We start from the raw sequence: 23365 nt of genomic DNA, 5'->3' as shown, positions 1-23365 counted from the left end.
AATCATAATGTAAAAGTCTGATATGCAACCCCTGTGAAAAGGGGTTGTAAACTACCAATCAAGAATCATGGCGGGCGGGTTGGGAATTTAGCTCAGTGGTAGAACGCTTGCCTAGGAAGCACAAGGCCCTGGGTTCGGTCCCCAGCTCCGAAAAAAAAGAACCAAAAAAAAAAAAAAAAGAATCATGGCGGGCTGGAGATCTGGCTCAGCAGTTAAGAGCACCCGACTAAGACTGCTCTTCCACAGGTCATGAGTTCAATTCCCAGCAACCACATGGTGGCTCACAACCATCTGTAAAGAGATCTGATGCCTTCTTCTGGTGTATTTGAAGACAGCTACAGTGTACTTATATATAATAAATAAATAAATCTTAAAAAAAAAAAAAATCATGGTACTACACAGACCAGGCTGGCCTTGAACTCACTTCTAGCTCTGCTTCCCAAGTGCTAGTGTTAAAGTTGTGTGCCACTACACCTGGCTTCTTTTGCTTGTTTTAAGGGGAAATAGAGTTAACTATACTCTAGAAAATGTGCGTGCGTGTGTCCATAGACCCTGGTGCGTCTGCCTCTCCTCTCACCTCTGTAGGACGCCGGGACTGCTGATGAGCTCCTACCTCCGTCTGCCTTGTTGTGTGCTCTGCTCATTGAACTCAGGAGTCAGTCACAAGCACTTGTGCCCACTGAACCCTCCCACAAGCCCACGATCTCAGTGTATACCCCAATGTATAGAGAAAATAGTATCTTTTTGATGGGTTGCTTGTTGGGTGTGAGGGGGTGTTGTTTTGAGATAGGGTCCCAAGTAAGCCAGGCCTACACTCACTGTGCTACAGAGCAGACCTTTAACTTCTGATCCAACTGTTTCCACCTCTTGAGTGCTGGGACTGCGAACCCAGTTAGAAAATAATATATTTTGTTGCCTGGGTTTCCTATCTTAATTCTAAACAAAGTGTGGTAAACAAGGACAATCTATCTCTTTTTTCTGTTCACTGCTGTCCAGAACCAGGCAGAACCAGGCAGATCTCTGAGTTCAAGGACAGCCAGGGCTGCACAGAGAAACCCTGTCTTGAAAAGCAAAACAAACAAAAAGAGCTATTTGGCAATGGAGGTAATGTCCAGCCTGTCCAAGTGGCTCCACCATGTAACCCTGGTGATCATTTGTTTGTCCTCGATTGACCACAGGAAGAGCTGAAGAGAGACCTGAAAATGAAACGAGAGAGAGAGATGGCACAGGTGGTACAGGCCAATGCTGCCGCAGGGCCCACACCCTCAGTGCCAGCACCAGTGCCAGCACCAGCACCGGCAGCCCCTCCAGCTCCTCCTTCTCCGCCTCCCTCCACACACAGTCTGCCACCTGCAGGCCACCCCACTGCCCCACTGCCTGTCACTTCCCAGAAGAGGAAGCGAGAGGAGGAGAAGGACTCTAAGTCCAAGAAGAAGAAGATGATCTCCACCACCTCAAAGGAGGCCAAGAAGGATACCAGGCTATACTGCATCTGCAAGACGCCATACGATGAGTCCAAGTACGTGCCTCCCCCTGCTTAGTAGTAGTGTGAGCAGTTGGCAGCACGGGGAGAGGGCGAGCCAGTGTGAGGCTGGGCTTAGCATCAGTGCAGTAAGGGTGCTGTTCCACATGCTCACGGGTCTTGCTTGTCCTCATATCCTTTCCTGTCAAAAACAAGCTTGCTGTGGCCTCTCTGCTTTCCCAAAGCTCTTTGTAGACTCGCTCCTTTCTACCAGCACTGCGTCTTGCAGAGGCACCATCCCAGCTCTCCTTGGTCTCCTTTCTATGATGGCCAAAGCCCAGAGTCTGTCCTAAAATGGATGGCCCAAGGAGGCATCATCAGTTCCCTGTTTAAAAAAAAGAAAAAAGAAAAGAAAGAAGTTGCAAGTTAGTATTGTCTATGTTTACACTATTTAGAATCAAAAGCCAAAAACAAAATCCATGAAGTGTTCCTTTTTTCGTGAGTTTCACACTCAAAACCTGATGAGCGTGGCAATTGGAAGCTGCTTTTGACAGTCATGACTTATATTTGGTGACATAAATGAGATATTTAGAGATGTTAGTCCATAAATATACTTTCTTGGTTTTCTCCCCCCCCCCCTTTTGTCATTACATTATTCAGTGATGTCTTTAACTTCTGTTTGGAACATGCAGATGTAGGGCAGTGTTTGTAAGCTGCCAAGTCACAGTATCATTTTACAGGACCAAAAAGTTTTTAACTGTACTTTTAAAAAAGAGAGTCAGGAATTCTTACTGTCTGTGCATGTGGAGACCACTCCATGGGTCCTCAATCACCATCAGTTTACAAATGGTCAGCCGGACACTCTGCTGGGAGACATGCTCCCTGTCGAGCCAGCTCCGCAGAGTGTAGCCATCTTCACGTCTACTGTGTGTCCCTCCATCATCAGTGGTTATCCATCATGGAAAGAGTGGTACCCTGTGAACTAATTTCTCCCCCTAGTCTATATAAGTCCGTGTGCCTCACTTTAAGTAAAATACCTTAGAGGACTCCTGAAACACAGGTGTCACACCAAGGACGACGGGGAACTTTCTAATAGGTCAGCTGTGAGCTGCTAACACAAACCTTGGCGCAACCTTCTTGGGATCCTGACATTGCTTAAAATGAGGCGCACACACACATGTGCTCGTTCTGTGGAGGCTGCCCGTGATTTTATGGCTGGTTCACTTTTTTTTTTTCGGTTTTCCATTGACATTTCCACACAGCAGGTTCATTCACCGCCCCCTACCAAACAGGCCTGGTGTGAGCATTGAGCCGATAGCTTCTAAGGAAAGTTATTAAAAATTGGAAACTCGGGTTCTGAAGTTCCTTCCAGCGTACATAGCACCTTAAAGAGGCAACATTTAAAATATGTCAACAGGTCCTCACCTGAGGCAGGGAGTGTGGGCCTCACAGTTCAAAAGAGAGGGTCCCTTGGAATAGGTTGAAGCACATCACTGTGTACTACTCACTCCCTCACGGTCATGAAGCATTCCCCTAGGTTAAATCACCAGAAACAGCTTGGTAGAATGAAAGATTACCAGTGGTGGCAAGGCCAGCCTGGTTGCCTGTGAGGGACGCAGGCCTGCACAGCTCCCACCGGCAGGGACAGAGATAATTTAGGGAGCTGCTGGGCTTTTCCCAGGACCCTGTGTCAAAGCCTGGGCTCTTCCCTACCCCCTCACACACTCCCCTCGCCAAGCTCTGTCACCAGGAATGACTACATACATGGACCTCTCCTAGTCTCCTCCATATCACGTGTGAGCATTTGTCCTCTCCCCTGGCTGGCCTGCATGCTCCTGTACGTAACTTCTCCTTGGTGTTTCCACTCTGCTTTGTTTCCAATTTAAGTTTGTGAGATACATTTTCAAACCTATCTAAGAAATTGCCCTGGTATTGAAATGGCTTCTGTAGAATAGGTTTGACAGATGTAAGTCTTTGATTCTTTGGCTTTGGTTTCTGTGCCTGTTACAGTTTCACACACATTCATTAAAAGGAAGCCATTACCATCTGTGTGTTGTTAATTTTTTTTTCAAGTTCCAGTATGTTTTTAAGACCCATATTCACTAAACAGTGTGTTTGCTGAAATGGATGTGAGTGCTGATGTGTCCACCCTTGGTACAGGGTCAGATGCTGTGTTTGCCACTGGTAGACTGGTTGCATTCAGAGTGTTTAGCTGACTCATTGACTCATATATTATCCTGTAAGAAAGCGAGTCAGGGTAGAGAAGACAGATTTACACACCATGCAGCTCAGAATGACAACTACAGTGTCATTTCCGTTGTGAATGCTTTTAGGTTCTATATTGGCTGTGACCTTTGTACTAACTGGTATCATGGAGACTGTGTTGGCATCACAGAGAAGGAGGCTAAGAAAATGGATGTGTACATCTGTAATGATTGTAAGCGGGCACAAGAGGGCAGCAGTGAGGAATTGTACTGTATCTGCAGGACACCTTATGATGAGTCACAGTGAGTTGATAAGAGCATCTGTTTGACAATTCAGGAAGCCGCATTGCTCGATTGGTCACTACCTACTAATGAAAAGCAGGGTCTGCTTCTCTGCTGTGTCTATACACCTACGTGACAAACCTTTCCGGTTTTCTTCTTTCCCTCTTTCCCTCTCCTTCGAAATGTATGTTGCTTCCTAGTGAATGATTGAGTTGCCCTGGGGGAACTGTGGTTATGACGGTAGATTTGACTCTCCAATGTCACAAAGTAACGTAAGGAAAACAGCCCGTGTGTCTGAGGGGTGCCCTGTAGAACTAGAGACGCACCCTTTGGGAAGAGCTGGGGCGGTTACTAGCTCACTGATTTTCAGTGCTCATCTGATGTGACACTAGTCGAAAGATGTTTGGGGCCTTATTTGAGCTTTAAAATCAAACATTTCACACTTTGCTTCAGATTGGTTCCCCATTAGCACACAGTACTTTTTAACATGTTTACAACTGTTCTTAACATCTAAAGTACCTGGTTAACACATTGGGATGTCACTCTGAAGAGTAGTAAAACAACCATACTGCTAAAATTATCTTATGCCCCAAGGGTTAGCCTGTGTCCAGTTGCATGATGGGTAAAGTGAAGTCTGAGAAGAAGCAACCAGTCCTTTAGCCTCACGTCTCCATCTTGGATCTTGCAGATTTTATATCGGCTGTGACCGGTGTCAGAATTGGTTCCATGGGCGCTGTGTTGGCATTCTGCAAAGTGAGGCAGAGCTCATCGACGAGTATGTCTGTCCACAGTGCCAGTCAACAGAGGACGCCATGACAGTGCTCACACCACTCACAGAGAAGGATTATGAGGGCTTGAAGAGGGTGCTGCGCTCCTTACAGGTGAGAGGCTGCTGACTGCTGCATCTGACCACGAAGCCAAGCCTGCCTCATTGTGGACACAGGTTTGAAGGTCCCATTCTCCAGTGAGCACACTTGGCTGTCTCCCTGCCCCCCGACTGAGGGGCTGGACAAAGTGCACTTTTTGCAGGTGCCGGTGACACAAAGCTTACTAAAGGTGCCACCTCTGCTGTTGCCCGTCTGACACTGACGAGGGTGTTCACCATTTGCTTTCACTTCAGTGAAAACCACATCACATAGGCATGAGAAAGCCGTTTGACTCAAGTCTGATTATTTTCTCACTAAAAATGAAAGAATGGGGAAGATTGGGAGTCTTAGAGATGGGTGTCGAGATAGGACGTTATAATAAATCTCTGCTGTCTCCATAGTCATAGTCAGGAGAGCTGGGAAGGAGTCCCCAGTCGGTGCCTGGCCGAGTGCTGTTTAACATCCATCTCTACCACCTCATTACCCAGCAGGGAGAGCACCCAGCGTGCTGAAGGGATGGTGTGCCAGCCTCCCACAGCTGGCAGTCATCACATAGAAACCAGCGTGTGGGCTTCGGGCCCCTCCTGCTGGTGGCCCACTCCCGTCACCAAGGGCCTCAGAGCTACTTTGGAGGGTTTTGACTGTAAATTGTGCTCATTTAAGGAAATCTGTGACTCTCCCCCAAGCCACCTTGTGTGGACAGTTTCACTTCTCCAGTGTAAAGCTCACTTGAATTTTAAAGGTTTGTAGATCCAGTGGGGCAGCTGAATAGTAGCAGTGTATATGTTGCATATAATATGACATACATATATAGGTGTGCGTGCGCGTGCGTGTGCGTGCGTGCGTGCGTGCGTGCGTGCGTGCGTGCGTGTGTGTGTGTGTGTGTGTGTGTGTGTGTGTGTGTGTGTGTTAGTGCTTCCACTGACAGCTGTGATACTTGTTCTCTGTTGTAGGCCCATAAGATGGCGTGGCCTTTCCTTGAACCGGTAGATCCCAATGATGCACCAGATTATTATGGTGTTATTAAAGAGCCAATGGGTAAGTGCTTAAACTGAATAGGAAGACACATTTCAGGAGAAGTCTCGTCGATGTTCTATCATCCGTGAAGCTGCTGACAGTATCTTGCAAGTGCAGGCAGCAGTATAACTCTCGGTCACTCTGGATGCTCACTTGAAGTGTCTTTTGAAGCTGGGTTTCATAGGTACTCTTAGTCCAGGCTGGCTCAGCCCTGAATTGCACTCCCAAGTGCTGGGGTTGGAGGAAAGCCACCACCTCAGAAAATCTATTAAATTTACATACGCATGCCTTTGAGCCAGCAGCTTAATGTGGAGACAAGTGTATGTATGTTTGTGATGGCCAAACACTGGGAATGAACTGGCTGTCGGCCTAGGAGCCTCTGTGTCAGATGCTGTGTGAGTAGAGAGCTGTGTAGCTGTGCAGTGAATGCAGTCAGCGAGCCCAGCCTGACGCACAGCAGACCCCGCGCCGGCAGTGGAGAGAAAGCATTAGGAGAGCAGCTATCACTGATGGCATGAGGATGGGCAGCAACCTGATATTATTATATTACATTATGTTATATTATATTATATGATATATTATTTCAGAATAATGTACCAGCTGCAGAAGTTTCAAAACTAAAGCAACAAAACCTCCCTTTAGCTGATAGAGGGGTTGTATCTTTAAAGCCAGCAAAATATTCTTAAAGAGGAGAGGATAGAGGGATGGAAGGGAAGATTCCATTAGAGCCATCTGAGGGCCGAGCAGGTAGCTGGCAGGACAGTGTTGGCCCAGGATAGCGATGGGTCAGTCTCTTCAGCTTTGTTGTCTACAAGTTGGAGTTACTGGAGCTGGAGAGGTGGCCGGGCAGGTAGGACAGCCGGTGCTCTGCCAGCAGACTGGGCTTCAGTTCTCAGCACCCAGATTCATGGTGGGTCGCATCAAAGGATCTGCCTCCCTTCTCCCTACGGCTCCTGCTCAGTACACGTACATACACGGTATCTGAGAAGGTGAACATTTCTTAATTTATTAGCCAACCTCAACTTTTTAAATTATTTTCATCTGGAGGTTTTTGAGACAGATTTTATTCTGTAGTCCAGCTTGGCCTTCTCCCACCCCAAGCAATGCTCATCAGTTCCCAGCATGCTTGGCTGACAGGCGTGAGCCACTGTCCTACCTTTATCAAAGAGTCAAGGTGCTTCGTTCCCTTTGTTAACACTAGGAACACAGTGTGCGCCTCCTGTAGACATGTGAGGGCATACAGAGCTGTAAGACAGTATGGGAGAAAGTGAAAGTTATCCATCTATGTCTGGGTTTTAAACAATAAACATTATATTCTAGTCATCCCCCACTCCCTTCTTATTGTTTGGAAATAGGGTCACGCTCTGTAGTCCTGGCTGCCCCAGAACATATAATCTTCCTGCCTCATCCTCTTGGGTGCTGGGATTATTGGTGTCCGCCATTCCCAGACACAGTTGTGTATTTACTAAAAGTTCATAAATATGCATATCTACATGGTATGGAGTAACTTTAAAATGGTGGGTTGCTCAGCACTCAGGAGGCAGAGGAAGGTGGAGCTCTGACTTTGAAGCCAGCCTAGTCTACAGAGTGAATTCCAGGACAGCCAGGGCTACACAGTGAAGCCCTGTCTTGGAAACAAACAAAAATGGTGGTTTGCTTCGAGGCAAGTAGCACGGTCTTACTAAAGGTCCTGATGCCACTCTGCTGGTTATGTCCAGAGGTGGCTGTGCTCATGGTTCTGAATTGTAGTTTTCCTTAGTCTGCCTACTCATTTGTGTTTGCTATTTTAAAGAGAAAGACAGTTCCTTCTGGGCGTGCTGGTGCATCCCTTTAATCCCAGCATCTGGAACACAGAGGCAGGCAGATCTCTGAGTTCCAGGCCAGCCTGGTCTACAGAATGAGTTCTAGGATAGCCAGAGCTATAAAGAGAAAACCTGTCTGTCAAAGCAAACCAAGGATACTTCCCTATACATAGAGCCAGTTGGCATGATTTCTTTACTGTAAGCGGTTGAATGAATGGCCATTGCTCTGTGTACTTTATTAAATATGAAAAAGCCTTCTTAGCAGCAGCAGGATTACTGTCTTAGAACCAAAAGCAGAATATTCCTCATGAACAGCAAACTGGCCTCCAGATGTGGAGTAGCAGTATTAAAAAGACTCAATGTAAATATATGTTGAGTTCATGAGAGCTGCGGGACATGATCACATTGGGAAAACCTTAAAACTTCAAAAATATTTTATGTTTTGTGTTTTTAAGACCTTGCCACCATGGAAGAAAGAATACAAAAACGGTATTATGAAAAGCTGACAGAGTTCGTGGCAGATATGACCAAAATTTTTGATAACTGCCGTTACTACAATCCCAGTGATTCCCCTTTTTACCAGTGTGCAGAAGTTCTTGAATCATTCTTTGTACAGAAACTAAAAGGATTCAAGGCCAGCAGGTAAGCACGGGTGTTCAGGATCCTGAACCACGTTACTCTCCAAACTCTATACTCTCCTACCGAAGGCCGGCCAGTGAAGTGTCCACAGTGAGTTTGTTCCATAAGATTTACTGTACCTACAAAGTCAAGGCTGTAGTACTACACCAGACGTGGGAGTGCACACCTTTAATCCTAGAGGAGGCCGTCAGAAGAGTTGGTGAGTTTGAGACCAGCCTGGTCTGCTTAGAGAGTTCCAGGCCAAACTGGTCTTCATAGTGAGACCCTGTCACAACAAACAAACAAGAAAGATTATGGCATTGTGATCTACCCTTCAGGATGGGAGCAGACAGAGTATTGAGAAAGGCCTATGTCTAGTAATGTGGTTAAAATGAAGTCATTATGTGAAATGCTGTCCACAGAGTCTGTTTGCAGGACTCATGATGATTCTCCTGGACTCATGCTGCTCTCCTGGAGCCCCCCCAAGGAGAAATCTAGCAAGAGGGCTTTGCATACTCCTGGGGTTACTTGTGCTGCATCTTAGAAATCATCAAATGCTGCTTTTCTAGGTGTTTTTCTAGGCCGTGTAGACTGTAAGTCCTCAGTTTTTTTTTTTTTTTTTTTTTTAAGTCCTCAGTTTTTTTAAACCATAAAAACATTGAGCAACTCTGCATGAGATTTTGTTATTGTGACCTTCATTCCCTTCTGTTTCTCAGCCTCAGCCCCCATCTCAAGCCCATGAAGTTCTTCCTCTTGTAGAGCTTGGTGCCTCTCAGGTTCCCCCATCACTGTTCTGTTCTGTAGCCATGAGGGTCATCATTCACCATACCCACATCCCCACCTGCTCAGTCAGTCCTAGACGGTCAGGTCATAGAGACCTTGGATGTGCTGGGGACCTGGGCCTCTATGCATCATCTAAGTTATTCTTAAAAGATTCAATACCGAATATTAGAGTTGGTGTCATGAGCCCAGGGTGAAGCTCAAGGACAGCATTAGCATGCTCAAGCTTCTCAAGGCCGGGTGAACGCACTGGCACAGTATCCTGCCTCATAATCTCCCTCTGAGCAAAGTCTTGAGTCTGTTTTGTCTTTCTTCTCCCATTGCAAGAGCTGTATTTTAGACACAGTGTAGGAATGTGCATAGTAAGGTCTATATAAAGTAATAAAGAGTACATTGGTGGTTGGGGATTTAGCTCAGTGGTAGAGCGCAAGGCCCTGGCTTCGGTCCCCAGCTCCAGAAAAAAGAAAAAAAGAAAAATAAAAGAGTACATTGAAGTCTATCAGTAGTTGGCAGATGGGAGCAAAGGATCAGTTTATGAGTCCAGTGCAAACCTAATCGCAGAGAACGTCACATATGATAATCCCAAAGTTTAATAGAAGACCACAGAGAAAAGTGACTTAAGATCCTTGGATCTGTGTTGGAGGCAGGGCTGGCATCTAGCACATGGAAGCCAGAGTCTGCTTGCCTTACTACAGTGGGCAGGCCAGCATTCCCGATAAAGAATGAATCATTCCCAGAATCTCACTCGGAACACTAAAAAACTCCTTCTAAAGCAAGAGTAGCTGGCACTCACATTCAGAGAAGCAGCAGCCCATCAGTTAGCTCTGGCTGCATCATAGTACCGGCCATGTGGACACCCAGTCTGTTACCCCTTCTGCTGAAGATAGCTGATACCTGGGGACAGCCTGCAGGAAAGCCTGCATCAGCAAGGAAAGGTCCAGGGTGGAGCAGCAAAGTAAAGCCCAGAAAGAACAAGAACTTTTTATAGACAACACCCCCCCTGAAGCATGACCCAAGAGACTGTCTTCTGCATCCTGGTGAACAGGTTATGGAGACAAAGCAATGCCTCACTAAGGTAGAAAGATTGGGAAAGAAAACCGTATGGGATGAGTGTTTACATCATGAAAATCATTACTGTGCCTGGTATTTGGTGAAAAGTCCAGAAGAGCAGACAAGACAGGACATTACCAAAAGATCACTGTCGGGAAGTGACTGTGCAGGACCACTGGTCAGTGAGTCCGGCCATCAGGAACCCTCAGTGCTGCCATGGGGATGCTGGGGAGTGAGGAAGCCTCCGCTCTGCAGTCTGCATCCTTGTAGAGAGACAGCGCTGATCAGTTTGCCAAGGCAAGGGGGCAGGTGGAAAGCAAGCACCATACACACTGTGCCGTGAAGTTTCCAAGAGCTAAAGCTAAAAGAAGCTTCCAGAAGGTAGAACAGTACACCTGTGAGTAGCAAGGGCTAGACGAATGACCGACCTTGGTAGACAGGGAGACGACATCCCAGTTCTTCAGGAAACATGGTGCCAGCTTACATGTGTGCAGACATTAAGACAGTTCAGAGTGAGAGCAGGACACTTAGTGGTGTTAGGAAAGGGCCTTCACGGCTTACCACATGCACTAGCAGAAAGGCCTTTGGTGCATGGCAGCTCCTCCCTTGGTAGCACACATCTTTAATCTCAGCTACAGAGTGAGACCTTGTCTCAAAAAGCAAAAGGCCTTTGGTCCAGGAAACAGGAGGTCCCAGCAACAGAATATCTAAGACCTAGGGGACATTTACAAAGGCAGTATACATAGCAGGTGTCCAGCCAGAGGACAGCAATAGAATATGCCAAGACAGCAGTACCTAGGGAGAGAAAGGGGTTCGGCTGTTAGGTGATTGTCAGAGTCCAAAAGAGTACACTGTGAGCCTAGAGAGAGAACAGTGAGGGTAAGACTCCCCTCTCTCAACAAATGCTGAGGGGTTGCAGAGAACAGGCTTCAGCTCCCAAGCCAGCCCGAGGAGGTACCGCAGACAGACCCGCAAGTTCCAGGGAAATAAAAGGGCTCAAAGAGGAAAGCAGGGGGAGTGGGGAAGTGAGCTCATTTCTCCTTGGCCAAAACAAACACAGTTGCTGAGATAGCCCTGAGGAAGTGCAGCTGTGCGGAAGAGGGAAAAGAGAGATTTTGGTCCAGGCCCAGGGAGCAGTGCAGGGCCACAGCTCCCTAACGAGGGTGCTTTCCCATCACCCTGTGCAGTTAGTCCTCTGATCAAACTTTCTTTTTTTTTTTTTTTTTTTTAAATATTTTATTTATTTAATGTATATGAGTAGCTGTCTTGAGATACACCAGGATCTGTTACAGATGGTTGTGAGCCACCATGTGGTTGCTGGGAATTGAACTCAGGACCTCTGGAAGAGCAGTCAGTGCTCTTAACCCCTGAGCCATCTCTCCAGCCCCTGATCAAACTTTCAAAAGTGCCTTTGAAAACTTGGAAAGGCTGGGTGCTCTGAGTCCCACCTGAGCTGCCAAATGTGTAGGCAGACTCCCAAAGGGGATGTCGAGGGAGGGAAAAGGCAGTTCTGGAGCTTGTAGCAAATCCAAAGGGTTTGAAGAAGATACAAAGGCTTAGCAACATACTGGGGTGTGTGAGAGAGAGGGGTGTGTGTGTGTCTGTGTCTGTGTGTGTGTGTGTATGTGTGTGGGGGTATGTGGGGGGGGTGTGAGGTGGGGTATGCCTTGTGTGGTGTGTGTGAGAGGTATGTGAGAGGTGTGTGTGTGTGCGCGCGCACGAGTGTGTCTGATATCAAACCCAGGGCTTCGGTAAGCTCACATGGTAACATTGACCTCCAGGAGTAAGGGACCACCTCATGCCAACAAGTTTCCCATGGCTCTCTGTATGGGAAAGCCTTGGTGTGCATTTACAGACATCAGAGCTGACTTTAGAAGCTGCCTCAGTTGTGCTCCATGCATTCAGTGTGAAGAGTTTCGTGCTCTCCTGGTTGAGGCTGGCGTAGTGAAGTGATCCTTAAGCCCTCCTCCAGTCCTGCAGTTACCCTGACCACACCTCCCATTTTTGATTTGTGATCTCCGAGATTGTGTGCACATTATTCTCATGACTTTGTTCTGATTCATCATTTATACCATCCGTGTTCTTTCTTTTCTTGCAGATTGTGATATCTTTAGTCTGAATTTTTAACTGGAATCAGAACTGGATGTTGGGGTCACTTTATTGTACCACGTGATTGCCTAATTCAAAATCCCCCTCCCAAAAGTTGAAACTAGTTAATATAATTTTTTAATGTTAAATACAGATATATAGATACATAAGAGTTTTATTCTGGCAGCCACGTTGGACAACGTTTAAAGAATTGTGAATGCCGAGGATGTCGTACTTCCCGCACTGCGGGATAGAGTCCTGAGTTAGTCCTGCTACCTGTATAGTAACTTGGTTCCTTCGGAAGTTGTGAATAAAGCTGTGAAAAGAGGAAGACTTTCTGGACCTGGACAGAAATGTGATGTTAATATTACCGTTGTCTTCTGGTGGGGCTTTCTGTTGTCTGCACCGTTGTAAATAGACAGGCACACCCTTCACTGCAGCGACGCTTCTGTAAATGACTTATTTGTCCCATGTGTTGAAAATGGTGTAATCTTAATAAACAATATATATTCACATATATACATATATTTTTAAACATTGGCTTTTTCCAGTGAGCTACCATGTTTACTGTACAGTGAAAAGTTTTACTACTATAGTTTAAAGATTTCTTAAATGTTAACTTTCTTCTATTTGCTTGCCAAGGATGAGGGAGAGAGCACGGCTGCTCCCCCAGGCTGGCCTTGGCATCCACACAAAGTGTCATTGCTTCACAAACGAAGGGTGCTTAATTGTCCCCTTTTTTCTGTATTCTGTAGGTCTCATAACAACAAGCTGCAGTCTACAGCTCCTTAGGACTCAGCGTGTCACCTAAGCTAGACACAGCAAGTCTGGCGCTCTGAACTATTTAAATTAAAGCGCCAGATGTTTTCAGTCAGGCTACCCTGACAAGACTTGACCGTAGCCTCCTTCATATTGGTCACAACAGTCCAGTTGTGTTCTTGGCCAATTTTGTCCAACGGACAAAGGAAAAGCAAAGTCAACGGCACCGTTGTCTTGTCGAGAGCAAATGGCTTTACTGTTGTGGCAGAAGCAGGAAGCTTTGTTTATTGAAAAAAAAAAAAAAGAAAAAGCAAGAAAAAAAAAGATACTATGGGGTCAAATGTAACCCCGTGGGATGCCACATCTGCTCTTCAGTGAAGAAGCTGTTTAGAGTCTCACAGAAAACTTTCTGACTGTATTTATTTATTGTTGCAAAAAAGACGCTTTTTTATTGCTGCCCTCATTTGTCAGCTAATTATTTTTTCTTATAAAAATCCAGCCCTGGTTCCGTGTATCCACCCTATGTCCTATCATGATTCCATAGGTGAAGTCCAAGGCGACCTCTAGGTGTCTTTTCTTTCTATGAAAGGAGCTGCTATGGACACACGTGCACACACAACTGGGAATCAGCAATGAGCTTATTGGTCACGGGAGACACAAATGAAGCTTGCAGGAAGGTTGGGCTAAGTGGTCCTGGACTTGAGACTCCGTTGCCTTGAATACACCAGTACAAATTGTCATTTACTCCGCACCAGGCTAAATGAGCAAAATCTATTTGAAGGTATCTTGTTTGTAAACATTTGTCAGATTCTAATTTTTTTCTTTTTGTATTAAAATTCAACTATGGATGTATATGAATCGAAATAAATGGAGATAATTTTTCTCCCACAGACAGAGGTCTCTTTGAATGTGCGCTATGATTCCCTGTAAGCCTTTGTGGGGACAGGGGAAGGGGTGGACCAGGAATGACAGGCAGACCTGGATTTTTCCAGAATAGCAGAGGCCCTTCCTTTCCTAAGTCCCTTGTCACCACATCAGAGGAAATCTCTAGGGAGCTGGCCCCCTGCATCACTTGGTCATACCTGTAGTAACCGGAGTATGCCACGGAACAAGTTGCCTTCATCCCCCCTTCTGTAATTATAGGCAAATTCCCAGTCACAGGCAGCTCCCTGTGTGGGATGAAGGGTGTTTGCTGGCTGGGTTCCTTTGGGTTCTGTTTGTTGCAGTAGAGCAGGGTAGAGGACAGAGCAGACAGGCTTACCCTGCATGCTCCTCCTGCAAGTACTCTCCCCCTCCCCTGTGAGCTGCTTGCTGTGTTGTGAAAAACAGCGGGAATTGGATCAGGCGGCCTCGGGGATGTTCTCCTAGATTTTGCACTAGTCCCATATTAGCCTTGTCCTGCTGGGTTCTAGAATCTACCTAGTTCTTGTTTTTCTTAAAAGTCTTCTCTGTGCTGTTTGGTGTCACCCTGCTATGCAAAGCCTTCCACAGCCCTTAGTTTCTTCAAAGGAAACTGTGGCAACAGTTGCAGTTCTTTCTCAAGACAGGCTCAGGTGTACAGGTTCTGTCGAAGCCCTGCTCCTCCCTCTGTACATAAAATGTCACTTTAGCCTATGCTTACAACTAAAGAGACTTAGCTGCTCAGTATGGTCACAAAGATTTGCTTAAGCTATTAAGGTGGAAGTAGTTAAATACAGGCTGTTCTGTCCTTTTAGTTTACAAAAGGACAAATGTCCCATGTTGTAAGCATTGTGCTGATGCAAGAATTCTACATCCTAATGATTTAAAGGGATTCTGCATCTCCCCGGCCCAGTATTCCTGTCCTTACCATCTATTTATATATCTAAGTATATATGGGCTTAATCACTTAAGCTTGTTCCAGCAAGAGCTTTCCTACCTGTAGGCAATAGATTGCTATGTTTTTAACAAATTGTAGCAAATTCTAAATAATTTTTTTGTACATGATAGGACATTTCATCCTAAAAAAATAAAGTAATGTTTTTGACATTGGATTCTGTGCAGTTTCTAATGAAACAATGGTTGGTTGGTTCAATGTTTGCTATATTTTCTGAAGCTGTTGGCATTGCCAAGTTGTACAGAAAAAGGGGTGGGGTGGGGTGTGGATTTCTGAGACCAGGAAGATGTTAATTTCTTATTTGTGTAATTAATGGTATAAAGACTTTTGCGATTTCTATCACCATATAAAGACATTTTATAATTTTATCAGACTATAGAGTTTTAGTCTTTCAGAAGGAATTTTTGGAAAACGTACATTCTTATTTCAAAAGCTGCTTTTCTACAAATCTCATTTGACATACTTCTGCTACTCAATAAAGGGTTCAGCTGTCTGCTTCGGCAGACCAAATGGTCCGCTGAGCATTTGTGATGTGGCTAGGGTGTCTCTGCTCACCCTCTGTGCCTGTAAGTTGTACTTCTTTGCTTTGATAGATTTCTTTGGCTAAAAGTATTTTTTAGCATTTCCTGTGTCCATCTCCAAACTCACAATTTCCGGCCATTTCTTAAGAGATATTTTCATAATAGCGCTAAAGCTTTTTTTTCTCCTGTGCAAATTCTTCAGGGTTTGTATTTACTGTGCTATGCTAGGTCCAAGAAATTGTGATCCTTTGGAGATGTTTTCTACAGTCAAAATGACCTTTTTCTATTTGGCGTGGCCTGGAGTGCTGTGTAGGGACCCTGACAATGTGCTGCTGCTCTTTGTAACCTTCCCTCTTAAGATCTGCAAATAAAACTTCTTTCCCTGTCTCCGTCCATCTGTGTCAGGTCAGATCTCGGTTCTCGCGGTTCTGGTGGGAGCCAACCTGGTGGCTGCACACTCAGAATGACAGCACTTGTTGTTGACAGTTCTTGTTGTTGTAAGTTTTATTTATTTGTACGTGTATGAGTGTTTTACCTGTGCGTATGTATGTGCACCATGTGTGTGTCTGAAAGTCCTTGGGAGGTCAGAAAATAATACTGGATCCTTTGAAAATGGAGTTTACTGATTTAAGCCACCGTGTGGATGCTGGGAACTGAACCCAGGTCCTCTGTAAGAACAAGTGCAGCCAGCGATTTTAACTGCTGAGCCATCTCTCCAGCCCCCAGAACTCACTCTTTTCCTGGTGGGGGCAAGTTTCCAGGCAGTGTCTTTAACGTGGTGGAGTGTTGTTCTCCCCTGAATGAAGTAATAGCTAAGGGAGAGCAGTGGGGGGCATAAAGGACACTGGGAGGAGAGGTCTGGCATCTGGAGTCATTTGAGGAGTTTTTAAGTACACAGAGTGAGATTCTGAGAAGAGCACACCCCTTGATCCAGTGTAAACTAAATTTCAACTAACACAGTGCTGTGTTTTCAGACTAGAAGAGACCGTGCACAAGCCAAGAGGGTGGCCCTGAAAATGGCAGGCAAGAAGTCTTGCACATACATTCAGATAGTTTCAGAAGAACCTTGCAAAATGCCATCTGACATTCTAGAGACAGGTTTTTTTGTTTTTGTTTTTTTTATTTCTTTTTCTTTTTTTCGGAGCTGGGGACCGAACCAGGGCCTTGCGCTTGCTAGGCAAGCGCTCTACCGCTGAGCTAAATCCCCAGCCCCCTAGAGACAGTTTTTAAAAGCTGTCTTACACCAAAAGGGAACTGGGAGTTGTCTCACAGACCCTTCCCTACCAAAAGGAAAAACACGTCCTTTTCCCCTCCTGGAAGTCACAGCTGTATTTGAAGGACAGATGCTGTTGAATTCCTCTTGAAGGCAGCTGAGGGACTAATGTGTATGTACATAGGCACAAAGGGGCCCTTCAGGCTTTTGGAGCACTGATCCATGAAGTGGGTGGGGGCTAGGGGAATCTATCAATGGGAAAAAGGATTAGAGATAACAATGACTTGCTCATTAAATTTTTCTATAAAATTAGAAATTGCAGCCAAGGTCCTGTGTGAATATTGTTTAAAAAAAAAAAAATGATGCCTCCAACCTTTTGCTAGCCTGGAATCACCAGGGTTCTTTTCTGTCCCTAGCCCATGGCTAACAGACCTTGACTAAGCCTCACTAGCCTTGTCTTGCAGATTCAACCTTGAAAAATGGCTTTTATTTTTATTCAGACACTCTCTACAACAAGTGGCCTGACCTCCAAGTATATTGAACTTGAGGGTCTGCTGTTCGTTTTCCTGTATATGTGTCTGCAGGGAGGTATGTAGGCAGGTGCCCCAAGGGAGCCGGAAGGAGGGGGTGAGGTGCCCTAGAGGTGAGGGACTGGTGAGAGCTACCTGGTGTGGATGCTGGGAACGGGACTCCAGTTGGGACAAAAACAGCAGGATTCTTAACTATTCATGTCTCCGCTACCCCTTTCTAGAACAAGGTCTTGAGTAGCCCAGGCTGGCCTCACCAAGGATAACTTTGATTATTCTCTGCCTCCTGAGTGCTGGCATTACAGGCTTAAACTATCATAACTTAGCATTCCAAAGAAAAATATATTAAATAATTTGGACACATTTCATCTATGGAAAATTCTCTAAAAGACCTTAAACTGGGGATTTGTGATGCAGTTACAGAGAGCCTGCAAAACCCTTTGCTCATCCTAGGAGCTCCAAAGGTATGGAGCCAATCTGGCTTCCATAGCAAGTACCAGCCAAAGGCTCTATGCAACTTTTCTCAAACCAAAAGATACCAAAAAAGAAAAAGAAAATCCCTTAGTAATGCTTAACCACAAAATAGAACCCCTCAGCTTTATTTACTACGGTGCCTGAGGCCAAAGAGGCAACAGTTACCATGTTACACATGGCTCTCCCATGCACAGGGCTCTCTGTGGAGCCCTGGCTGTCCTAGAACTCAGAGATCCACCTGCTTCTCCCCCCTCAGGTGCTGAAGTTAAAAGTGCGTTCCACCTCACCCAGCATCTTTTCTGAGACTGTTTCCTGTAGCTTAGGTTGGCCTTGATTCTTGACACACACACCCCTCAGGCTCCGAAACACATTGCCCTGCCTGGCCACACATTCTGTCATTATTGCTGCTTGCTTCCCAGTCAGCTCCAGTGGTCCTCTTGTCTTTCCTCGGACAGTCTCCATGCATGCCCTTCTCCCTGTGTTCTCCCTGTGGCTCTCACTGGCCTGGAATTCACAGATAGCCACCTGCCTCTACCTCACCAGGGCTGGGATTGAAGGGTCATGCATTCTTAGTGTCTATCCACAGCACTTCCATTGAACAGAAATACAGCTTGATCCTCTGAAAGGAAAGTCAGCATGTCCTGTGGACTCAAATATAAAATCATTACGCTGGTGATTGAAGATTTCCCACACAAAACAAAACAGTCCCACTAAGCTGACCCATGGGCTGTCACTAGTGAACACTGCCTCCCTCCAAGGTTTGGGAAGAAAGTCTGAGAAAGGCCTTTTCTCAAATCTTTAAGATCACTGGAGGGGGAAAAAAAAAAAAAAAAAAGCAAAGCCAGGTGCTTTCTGATTTCATGGCGAGATTTACTGCTTTACAAACAATCATGATACTACTGGGTCTTAACATAAAAATGACATCAGATACACCAAAAAGAATTTGTTGGAATTGATGCCAGTTTGGCACAGAACAGGTTATTAGAAGCAAGGAAGCATGACAATACACAGGGGCTCGTATTTTGGTGCACCAGGAACACAACTTGAATGATGCTTTGCTTGAATTAGCCCTTGAAATGTATAGTTTTCGCACTTGGCTGGCGTTTGACTTATATGACATTTCATATGTAAACGACTTGACTCGGAACGCTCACTCTCCGTGTGTGGAATTTAACACTCGATGCTTTAAATACAAAATCTGGCTTGACACATGATAGATACTATTCAAAGCTGTATATTTAAATCCGAGAAATGTTTTGTGAACTGTCTCTACTGGGGAAAATGTATTAAATTAAAATAACTTAAAGACAGCAAAAGTGGTGTGATCTGTTTGACCTGCGGGGGTCTAGTGTCTGAGTCGTGTGCATTACTGAGCTTGAGGAGCTTTCCCACCATGCCCTGGTGCACTCCTGTCAGCATTTTGTAAATAAAGTGGTAGCTTTAGTAAGCTTCACAAGTAGTTCACAAGGAAGGTAGCTAGCTGCGGGGCCAGTTTCACAGACGCTTCCCACCATGTAAAGACCAACCACGAATGCCACGTTGGCCTGTTCAAATGCACCGGGTGTGGGTGGCACCGCGAACCTGCCACTCGTGCTTTCGGTTAAACCTCTTCACGTAGCTGCTGCTACCCTGGATGAGCCCGTCTCCTGGACGCAGGCGCCCTCTTAGGACCTGGAGCAGAGCACTGGGGAGCTGCCGTCTCTTATGGTAGATGTGGCCCATCACAATATACCTGCTTCCTGAACAAAAGCATGAGAGAAATGGTGTCATTTAAATGCCCAGAAACAATGAGAGCTGAGCTTGAATCCGGTTACCTTGCTACGCTTGTTGCAACGTATCTGACCTATTGGCAACAGGTGAAAAACTGTAGAACCGTTAACCTGCAGACAGGCAACATTTCCGAACAAAGCATTCTTCCCAGACCACCTCTAGGAAGAAGTGAGAATAGGTATCCCCAGCACGACCACCGCCCCCAAGAGGCCTTTCTCAACTCGGCGCTTGATGGTAGAAGCCCCTAGGCATCCCTTTTGAAAGTAGTGTTCTGAACATATCAGTGTTTGGGGATTTGTTTTGAGGTCTTTTAGCCAAAACTGGGGGGGTGGGGTGGGGGGATAACCTTGAACTTCTGACCCTTTATGCTTCCAAATTCGTCCTGAGTGCTGGAGTCGCACCGTCACAGCTGGCCTGTTCTGTGCCAACCAACGTTCTCACCTTTATGAGAGAGCTGAAATGGTGCTGTCATCTAAACTCTTGGTTAAACTACTGTCCCACGAAGGAGCTGGGATCGAGCCCCACCAGTAACCCAGCTCGTGTTAAGGCTGAAACAGGAGGGTTACCCTAAATTCCAGGCTAGGCTCCATCTCAAGCGCCCCTCTGAAAAGGACAAATTCTGAGAGTGTAACTTATGGCGTGCTTGCCTGGCATGTGTCAGACCCCGCTCAACTCCTGGTCTTTGAAAAGGGGGTGCTGGGGTGACCAAAAGAAGCTGGGCTGCAGCACTCAGGTCCCCAGTAGCAGTGTAAGGGACGCAATGAACTGGCCTTTTCGGGGGGCGGGGTTTCGATACCGGGTTTAAATTCTGGACACGGCTTATGGCAACTGGAGGAGTCCAGGGCTAGTATATGCACGCGGAAGAAAAAACCGTCGGGAGTGATGTACAGACGGCTCATCTTGTACAGGCCGTCAGGGTCCACCAGTAGAGTCACCAGGCGCATGCCCGCGCCCAACACGTCCACGTCGTGCACGATTCCGTTCACGGCTGCTTTGGAAAAACAGGATTTAGAGAAAAGCATTATTACCACTAGCGCCAGGACGTGGGCGGGCGCGCGGGTTCCTGGGAGGATGCAGCGCGCTCACCGAATTCGCTGGCGCAGTAGGCCTCGCGCTCGTCCGCGTCCGCGTTGCAGGCGCGCGCGCAGGACTGGGTCTCCGGCTCCCCGTCCTCGGGCGACAGAGCCTGCGGGGTTCCTGAGGGCTGCGCGGCGGCGCGCGGCCGGTTCGGGTGGGCGGGGCCAGTGACGCGCGAGCCCGGGGGTCGCGGAGCCCGAGCGCGCGCGCGCCGCGGGGAGTCCTCGGGCGGCGACGCGCGGTTCTCCGCCTGCGCGAGGCGCGGGCCCGGAAGCCCCGCGGGCGCTCTCACTGCCTCCCGGAAGCCGGCGCGGTTGTCGGCGGGCGGCGCGGCCTTCCGGCGCCGGGGGTCGGGCCAGGCACGCGGTCCTGCGTAGGCGGCGCGCGGTCGGCGTGCGAACTCCGGCAGCGGCTGCGCGCGCGGGCCCGGCGTCTCCCGGGCGTCGGGCTTTCGGTGAGGCGGAGGGGCTGCGGGAGAAAGCAAGGCGGTGAGGCCAAGGGAGGCGCGAAGGGAGCAGGGGAGCTTCAGAGTGAGCACCTGACCATCCCTGCGCGGAAGGACCACTGCCTGCAGCTCCAGATCTCGGCAGGAGGCTGGCTACGAGTTCGAGGACAACCTGGGCTACAGAGTCAAACTATCCTAAGAATAAACTAGTAAATCCAACATTAGTGCTAAGAGGTCTAAGAGCATTTTATTATTAAGGAACTTTGCCTGTAGCTTTTCTAATTACAGTCTTATATTTATTCTAGAGCTTAAGAGTTCGGGTAGCATTGGTTAAACATCTAAACCCGTACACACACACACACCTTTTTGCTATTTAGAGTTTGTCGAAAAAGTACCAAGTGCAAGCCACAAGAGGAAACGGCTCGAGTTACAGGTTTCTACTAATTGTTTAAGCGCCCCTGACAACAGAACTATTTGGTTTTCCCATCAGTGTTTACACTGTCATCTCGGTCTAGGCAGCATCGAGCATTTGTGAGTGGATTTTTATCTGGCTTCTTGGACACCACTTAGTAGTACACAACAGCTTAGAAGAGGTTTTAAAAGCCTGGCTGGGAAGCAAAGGCCTTTGGGTAAGTATAAAAACAAACATTAGTCCCACTACCCCTCCCCATTAGAAAATCTCCCAAATAGCATGATAGTTTTTTTAAAAAATCAATGCTTTTCTTCAGCTCTGCATACAGGTTGGTGCACAAACTTCAACCAGCTTGAAATCTGGGCAATTTTGCATGTCCAAGTACACAGTTTCACCTCCCGCCTCCCAGTGCCCCTCCAGCCAAACACAGCCCACAACCTAGTTTTCCTCCGTTTGCATTAAAGAGCGTGTTCTGCCCCTGACAGCTTTGACAACACTTGATTTACAATGATGCATCTTGCCAAATGAATACTCTTGCAAAAAAAAAAAAAATCAGCTTTCTCCCAGCAGGAATGGCTAGTTACATAGTTCATGTTCTTGCAAAGCCATTGGCTCTGACGCCCTATGTTAAACTTGGGCACCATGCATGCACAGCTGAATAAAGTTCTGGTGGCCATCCAACTCCTGTCAACTGTTGACCTAGCTGCTTCCCACTAAACCACCATCTGTTGTCATGGAAAAGATGGTCTGATGTGGGGTTAAATGCCACTGAAGTCGTTCCATTTCCATGTGGAAAAAAAAATGACCTAAAATTAATTGCCCAGTTAGGTGTGGGAACTATTCTCCCCAGAGACCGTGAAATGAGCAAAATATCCTAACAAAAGCAAAACCAAACACCACCTGGCTGGGACCGCTTGATTTGTGCATGCCTGAGAGTGTTTGAGTGTGTGTGTGTGTGTGATCAAGGTTCAGGTAGGTATCCGGAGGCTAGACCAGAGCTGCAAGAGAGGAGAATGCCCAGGGCTGAGGCACCATCGCTGGCATATGTCACCATCCCAAGCCTGTCCACAGCGCGCTGCGACCCTTTTGACACTTTCCCTCCTCCAGGATGCAGCTCTTTAACATGCAAAGTTTTCTCCAGCCTGGCTGGCTCGCTCGCGATCATTTCAGCAACTGAACCCACGTCTTTCCTTCTGAAAAGACTGCCAAGGGACTTGAAATATTGGGAGACCCTTGTCGCTGCTCTCTGGCACGCACGCAGACCGGGACTCGCCTGTCCCGGAGGCTCTGACCCTTGGCTTGTCCCGCCCTGCGTCTCGCCCCTTTCCCGATCCCTGGGGCGCTGCATTTTAATGACCTCACCTTTTCTTTCCGCCAACGGGGCTTCGGGGGACCATCCGACGATCAAACAGAGAAGCCAGAGGGCTCGAGCTGTCATTTTTGTAGACAGGGTTCCCCGGGCTAGAAAACGCAGCGAGGGCTTTGGCTCGCTTCCTCCCCCCCACCCTTTCTCCACACCCCCACCCCCGTTCATGCTAATGAGGGGCAGCCTTTGGGGAAACGGGCATCGCTGGCTGCACAGACCATTGAAACAAAACGGAGCGGCGGTGATCTCGCCCTCTTTCCGAGGGGGGTCGGATGTGTGGTCCCGACTGGGATCTGTGGGCCAGGAGAACAGCACGGCCTTGAGCTGTTGCCCTGGGTGGGTGGTGTGCTTGGGGTGAGGTGACAAGCTGTGGGAGAGTGAGGGTTTTGAGGGAGCTGAAGGAACGCGAGTGATGAAATCAACAACAAATAAATTAGTGCTTAGAATAGCTTGGGCTTGTGGAGGGGAGGGGACTCCGGATGACAAAAAACGCATTCCAGAACGTGTGAGGCAATTGCCTGACAATCCAAGTTTGGCAAAGCTGTTTGACTGTATATGCAATCTTGATATTCTAGAACCAGAAACGGGACTGGGGTGGGGGGGGGGGGGTGAGCAATTTTTTTTTCTTGACAGCCCTCTCCTCTGCCCTCCTCCTCCCCTCTTTTCTCCCTCCATCCATCCATTGATAACTAGTATTCAGTTGACCACATTCACCAAGTGTATACTGAATGCATAAAGATTGCCAAACCATCTTTCCAATTCTGGGGGCATCTTGCT

General features: G+C 47.1%; 2 protein-coding genes across 54 annotated transcripts in view; one reads left to right on the top strand and one right to left on the bottom strand.

The window, feature by feature from the left end:
• Window positions 1-15697, top strand: part of Bptf (bromodomain PHD finger transcription factor) — a 102694-nt gene extending 86997 nt beyond the window's left edge. For 15 of the 50 annotated variants that reach the window (XR_015630678.1, XR_015630670.1, XM_087572470.1 and 12 more), the window contains 6 exons: window positions 1179-1519; window positions 3796-3969; window positions 4637-4829; window positions 5768-5852; window positions 8089-8275; window positions 12925-13818. Coding sequence is in view for 33 of the 50 variants with exons in the window: in XM_087572470.1 (XP_087428596.1) it covers window positions 1179-1519; window positions 3796-3969; window positions 4637-4829; window positions 5768-5852; window positions 8089-8275; window positions 12925-12961 (1017 nt within the window). In the remaining 17 variants the exon portion in view is untranslated. 50 annotated transcript variants of the gene reach the window in all.
• A 2670-nt stretch (window positions 15698-18367) lies between these two features.
• C10h17orf58 (similar to human chromosome 17 open reading frame 58) lies at window positions 18368-22943 on the bottom strand. 4 transcript variants are annotated; one of them, XM_087573766.1, is made up of 5 exons: window positions 22807-22943; window positions 22585-22683; window positions 20375-20833; window positions 20059-20276; window positions 18368-19257 (listed from the first exon to the last, which is right to left on the bottom strand). In XM_087573766.1, the coding sequence occupies exons 2-5, from the start codon at window positions 22658-22660 to the stop codon at window positions 19240-19242; spliced, it is 771 nt and encodes a 256-aa protein (XP_087429892.1). In that variant the 5' UTR covers window positions 22661-22683; window positions 22807-22943; the 3' UTR covers window positions 18368-19239. The 4 variants fall into 4 exon arrangements, with proteins under 4 accessions (XP_087429892.1, XP_087429893.1, NP_001102520.2 ...); NM_001109050.2 differs by having other exon boundaries at window positions 18372-19257; window positions 20085-20279; window positions 22807-22879; NM_001402041.1 differs by having other exon boundaries at window positions 18372-19257; window positions 20085-20276; window positions 22807-22879.
• Window positions 22944-23365: the final 422 nt, after the last annotated feature.

This window comes from Rattus norvegicus, chromosome 10, assembly GCF_021556685.1.
Source record: "Rattus norvegicus strain SHRSP/BbbUtx chromosome 10, alternate assembly SHRSP_T2T, whole genome shotgun sequence".
Classification (NCBI taxonomy): Eukaryota; Metazoa; Chordata; class Mammalia; order Rodentia; family Muridae; genus Rattus; species Rattus norvegicus.
The sequence above is the reverse complement of the archived record's forward strand: the minus strand, read 5'-3'. Positions and strand labels throughout refer to the sequence as shown.

Coding starts and splice junctions, on each gene's coding strand:
- C10h17orf58 (NM_001109050.2), bottom strand. CDS start 22,660: ATGACAGCTCGAGCCCTCTGGCTTCTCTGTTTGATCGTCGGATGGTCC. Junction 20,280..20,374: donor CTACTGCGCCAGCGAATTCG/GTGAGCGCGCTG, acceptor GTTTTTCCAAAG/CAGCCGTGAACGGAATCGTG. Junction 19,258..20,084: donor GTGTCCAGAATTTAAACCCG/GTATCGAAACCC, acceptor GCTTTTGTTCAG/GAAGCAGGTATATTGTGATG.